Here is a 6,000-nt window from a genome sequence, read left to right on the forward strand (position 1 = left end):
TAGTAGGATGATGATTTAGGGCAACAGGCAACATCCCACAGAATGTTAGTTAAGTGTACAACAGAAAACAAAGAGTTCCATGGTAGAATACGTTTAGGACAAATACCAGACTAAACAAAATTGAGTAGATTTCTTTGAGACTTATTCAGAACCTTTACTATGGAAAAAAAGGGGGAGGGTCCAAAACTTATTTGATCATGGACTCTGTACATATATATGAGTGTGTGTGTGTGTGTGTGTGTGTGTGTGTGTGTTATTCGAGACTGGTGACAAGATAGATTCTTTCAATATGCAGAATAGTTACTATTAATGCAGTTTTCTATAAAGTGAAATTGGGCATATACTAGCAAACTGTTTTCCAGTGGCTATATCTCATAGCACTAGAGAGGTGTGTTTTGTAAAAAAAAAAAAAAAAAAGAAGAAGAAGAAGAAGAAGAAAGAAAAAAAAACCCTTCAGTTTCTGATGTAGATCCACTCAAATCAGTTAATATCTTGTACTGGAATGACATCTACTTGCTTTTCAAGCTACTACAAAGAACAAATCTTTCAGGGAAGGCACAGCTCAGGTTGACGCCTCATGCAGGTTGGAGTCAGGAACAACTGTTGCCTCAGTAGCTGCTGAGCTGAATTTTTCATGCACAGAGAAAGCTGTTGCTGTCTGGTGGGATCGCTAGCCTTGTCGGTCTCCTTGGCAAACCTGGTCTTCTTAAGCTTCATGCATATTTTGCAAAATATGCAAGATATGTCAAGCAGTTGCCACCTCCCACCTAGAGTCCCCACGCACAGTGAGAAGAACAAGACAGGAGCTCTGCCCTGACCCATACACCCCTTCTTGATTAATTGTATTTCTTTGCATTTATCTTTTCAGTGGTTTTCCATGACTTCCCTTCCTTTCGCTTCTCCTATATTTTAGCCAGTTACAGTAGGGAATGTTCAAGGCAGGCCAGAAAGCCCTTTCCATGTCTAGCTCCACATCCTTCTAAGCAGTCCGGGCCTACAGCCATCCACTGACTGCATGAATCATTTGAAATTTGGGGGAAATATCTCACACACAGAGCCAGAGATGGCAGTATTAGAATATACTTCAAATTCTTATGCATTTTCAAAACAAAGTTGTTTCAAAATGTTAATATTATAATGCTGTATTATCTAGCCAATAAAAAGGTGTAAGGTTTGTATCCGTTAACTTAAAGGAAGTTTTCATAGTGGATCATGTAGGTGAGTGAATCAAGAGGCGAGGAAACATATAATCCCATATACGGGAAACAATGGCAAAAATACTGAAATTTTAACTGTGAGCATAATCATGATGTGTGATGTGTGAAAAGCAGTGCTTTTTGAGAAAACTGTAATATTGAGAATATCCAGGATATTTAGTGCTGCTTCTGGCAATTACACTCCCACACATAATCAGATATGATTATAAGACTTGGGGAAAAGTATGGAAGGTTCTACATCAGGTTGTCAGCACCAATTACCGGGGTGGTTAGAGAATGTTGAGAATTGGGGCAAGGAAGAGGTAAGTGAAAACTCCAAAGGAAAAAAAAAGCTTCTGAAAGTGTCTGTAATAAAAGAAAAATGTAGCATGGATAACCTGATCACCTATGCATACAATTCTGTATATATGCACATGCACAAGACGATTCACAATAGAATGTTTACTCAGCTTTAATAATGGACTGTGAGGTGATTTTTATACCCTTCAGTATATTTTTCTCTGTTGCTTTAATTTTCTTGCAGTGAGATTAGATAATCAGAAAAAAAAATTAAGGCTATTCTCAGTGGGACTGAAGAAAGAAAAATTCCTCGTTTTCTCTGTGTACCTATGAAGGAAGTGGTCACAGGGAAACACAGGGCTAGGAAACGGCAGAAGCCCACCGGCGGAGTGAGAGGGTGGCCACAGATCAGCCGATGGAGAAGAACCTTCCTTCTTGGGGCTGGACAATGAAGCCATCAAGGACAGGACAGCCTTCATTTCTTTTGAGTTTAAAGCAACTAGATTGGTTCGCTATACGTTTGAGATCTACATTGAGTTCTACATTCGAAAAAATGAGTTGTGAAATTCTAGGGACTTCTATAAAGAGTAAATGGAAGGAACTCTTCTTCCTTACAGGCTCAAATGGACCACAGTCATTTACAGTTGAACAGTGGGGTACCCCGGAAAAGCTGCCAAGAGCCCACACATGGTAAGCAGTTTTTTCGACCCTTAGAGAACAAGTTTTCAGAGAGTGAAACTCCTGTAACAGAGTCTAGGTACAGAAGGTCTAGCCTGCTGTGTTGTGTCAGTGACAGTGATGGAGGAGTTGGGGGAGAGGAGGCAGAAACAGCAATGCAGGAGCAGGTGTGTCTTTGCTGGCAGGCCTGGACTCAAAATCCAGGTAGCTGAACCTGGCTCATCTCAACTGTTGACCATGTGTTGCCCTCCATCACATGAAGGGGCCATCCCAAGAGAAGCTAGAACATTCCCTCTTGAAGGTTAAGTTAACAGAGGACCCCAGGCATTTGGTAGTCAAGGTGGGAGTGAGGGGATCCCACCGAGAAGTCATGGGATGAGCCCATGCGTAGAGCCCAGTGCTGTTGCCTGCCTTCTCCGCTGGTGATATAATGCCTTCAAGAGTTGTAGGCAGAGCACATCAGGAATAGCAGCGGTCCTGTTGGCCACCATGCCACTTGCTTTGTCAGTGTCTGTCATAACCAGGTTCTCTCTGTTCTTTCAGCTTTAACCGCTTGGACTTGCCGCCCTATGAATCATTTGAAGAATTATGGGATAAACTTCAGATGGCAATTGAGAACACTCAGGGCTTTGATGGCGTCGATTAGATTCCAAATAACAATCTAGAGTGTTTCACTGCCACTTTTGGATAAGCAAAATCTTGACTTAAAATTTTCCAGGGAACTACTAAAACTTGGCCTTTGTTTCTTCCCAGATAGTGGGGAAAAAATCACATAAAAGCATTGGAAGAAACAGTATGACAACCTTCCCGTTATTTCATTCACTTAAACAATATGTTGCATTTACACGGCTGTTTCTTTCCATCTTTAGAGTTCCCACTCTAGGATTTAAGTCCCATGTGCCTGAAATAGTGAGTTTTGTCCTTGATATTTACCTCTTTTAAGTATTTGCCAGGCAGTTCTTTCTTAAACTACTGAAATTGTAACTGTGAAATATTTGTGACAAGTGTCATGTGTGAAATGTTGGTTTTTGAGAAGGAAAACTGAAATTTGGAGAAGAATACTTTGATATTGATTAAACTACAATGTATTTCTTGCTGCCTACAGCTATTTATTATTTTGTAGACCTGCCTATTGCACCTTACTGCCAAGATTTTTGGGAAAAAAACTTGGAAAGTGTGTTCCCTATCTTTGTAGTCCACTGACTCACTTGCAAAAACAAACAAAAAAAGTTGTTTACTTCTTCATTTGTAAAAGCATTTGGCTTTTGTTAATATGTAGCTTTAGTAAACGAGGTGGTTTATAAGACATGTGAAGCGAATTCAGATTCACAAAGTGTGAAAAGTATTAATGTCTTCCTCTTGCCTGTATATCCTTTTGGTTCACTGGCATAGTCCTCTCTCCTTCCTGTTTAAGGTAAAAGAATTCCTTCTTCGGACATTACACTAAAGCTCTGCAGAGCAGTATTTCTATATATGCCTTGAGGAACTAAGTTAAATGTATAGTACTTGCCTTTACTAGTCATTCTTTACACTTGCACAATTATGTAGTAAATATATGTTTACAGGGTTTATTATGTTTACAGATTAAGCTAATTTCTGTAGTTGCATTTTTCTATTTTTAGTATCTCTTTAGTAAAAAAAAAACCAACAAATAATTTGTTAAAAATAACCAAAGAGTAGTTATAATGTGTAATTTGTATTAAATTTATTACCATATTTCTTATGCTTTTTGAAAATACTGTTTACTATGAACACGATGTTTTACTATAAATCCAAAACTCTTTAGAAGAATGCTACAAGTAGAATCCTACTTGAACCAAATTGAAATACATAAAAATCACATGCAGGCATTCAGCAAATGTGTGCTGGATGCCTGCTGTGTGCCTATCCCTGCACGAGGCCCTGGGGTAAGAGCTGTCAGCTTCAAAGAAATCTAGCTCAGTTCTCACCTCAAGGAACTTATGGTCCTGTAAATTAATTTGTAAACAATAGAAAGTAGGGGTAAGCAGAAAGAGGCAAAAGAAAAGGTGTCCCATGCACATGCACAGATAAAGTGTGCCAAGACTTGTATTTATATGTTTCATGCATATATTAGAATGATAACATAGAAAATGCTCTTGCAAAAAGTTAAAACTGTTTCTCAATACGATGTCTTGGCGGTTTAGGAATTATTGTAAATATATGTTATCAATCTTCTTATATACATGTGTATACTCGGAGAGTTGTAAAAAGTGCTTCTGGCTATTGGTTTAAGTTTGTGGGTGTAACACCATGGGTGCCTATAGACACCTGCTAAAGATCTCAAGTGGGACAGCAGCAGAACCACTTTCCAAACACCACATCTCCAGCACAGCCGAGGGAAAGTAATTGACAGATAAGTGTACCTTGTGTTTTACCTTCACCTGTGTTAACCAGCATTCAGGAAAGGCCACAAGATACAGTACTAGTTTTATCACTTACCAACTGTTGAAACTGAAGCAACTTCCTTAACCTCTCTGGGCGCCTGTTCTTTCACCTGTCAAACGAGAACAATCATACCCACCCTCGTTGTCAGGGAAGCTTGTTATAAGTTCCAGAGACACGCTTTGTAAAGTATGATAACAATCAGAAGATGCTTTGTGCTATCCATCAGATTTTGTCAAATCAGGTATGCACACTAGCTACACTCCCAAAGAGAATCTCTTTGTTTAAAAATAAATTGTCTGCTAATAGGCAAAAAAATAGGAACATCTCTGATATTGAATATGTGTGTGTGTGTGTGTGTGTTTATAGATACTATCAGAATTCATCTTCTCCACATCAGCAAAGTAATATTAATATGGGCCAATGCATTTTGAAATGTCCTCATTATAGAGAACTTAATGTGAAAACTGTTTTTGTTCGGACAGGATCGTAACCACGTAATTGTTTAAGTGTCATTTCTGTGAAATAGCAGAGCAGATCAGAGCTCAAGGCAAAATAAAGCTTTTTCAGCTGACTGATACTCACTTGGATGATCCTGTGACTCAGAACAAGGTGTTAATGAAACCAGACACTCTCCCCAGCTCCCAGCCACGGACCGTCATCCCCTTCGTCTCCAAGTGTGGGCTGGTGGTCTGGATGGAGCCTGTATCAAGCCACACAGCCTCTCATCCCAGATAAAAAAGTGTCTTAAATGCACTCGACAGCTGGAGAGTAAATCGGGTCATTTTCATATAGCAAGGATGTTTTATTTTTCTAGAAATTATAAGCACATAATTTTAGCCTATATTTTCTCTGTAATCAAACAAACTGTAACATAGACATGAAATTGTAAAACAAATGCAATGCATCCTAACCCAAATTTAAATATTTGTTTTCATTTTTTTATTTATAATACTGAAATTGTTCCACATAATTATCAAGTTAAACACAATTTGTTTTGATTATAAGTCATTTGACATTGTTAAAAATCTTCTCATAGGGTGAATATATATATCAAGATTAATGTATCAAATTTATTGCATACTTTATAAAGTCATTTTCAAAAATCTTGATACCACAAATAAAGTTCTATTCTAATAAAAACAAAAACGGATTCGTTTTTATTTTTGTTTCTTAAAGGTTCTCTCTTTTTAAAGATTTATTTATTGTAGAGAGAGCATGGAGGCAGGGTGGGGGGTGGTGAGAGAGAGAAAGAGACTGAGAGGAGCCAGATGCAGGGCTCAATCTCAGAACCCTGAGATCATGACTTGAGCTAAAGCCCAGTGTCAGTTGCTTAACTGATTGTGACACCCAGGACCCCCATGCCGACTCATTTTTAAATAGAAATGTTTCTAGGCCTGTATTCTGGGTGATATCTTCTGAT

At 38.5% G+C, this 6,000-nt stretch overlaps 1 protein-coding gene across 4 annotated transcripts in view; it reads left to right on the plus strand.

Moving 5' to 3' along the window:
• NEDD4 (NEDD4 E3 ubiquitin protein ligase) overlaps nucleotides 1-5,726 on the plus strand; it is a 125,376-nt gene extending 119,650 nt beyond the window's left edge. For all 4 annotated transcript variants that reach the window (XM_082733829.1, XM_082733830.1, XM_082733831.1 and 1 more), the window contains 2 exons: nucleotides 2,114-2,186; nucleotides 2,718-5,726. In XM_082733829.1, the coding sequence (XP_082589955.1) occupies nucleotides 2,114-2,186; nucleotides 2,718-2,820 (176 nt within the window). In that variant the 3' untranslated portion in view covers nucleotides 2,821-5,726. The remainder of the gene's footprint in view (nucleotides 1-2,113; nucleotides 2,187-2,717) is intronic.
• The last annotated feature ends 274 nt before the right edge of the window (nucleotides 5,727-6,000 follow it).

Source organism: Mustela nivalis (assembly GCF_964662115.1).
Source record: "Mustela nivalis genome assembly, chromosome: 6".
Lineage (NCBI taxonomy): Eukaryota > Metazoa > Chordata > Mammalia > Carnivora > Mustelidae > Mustela > Mustela nivalis.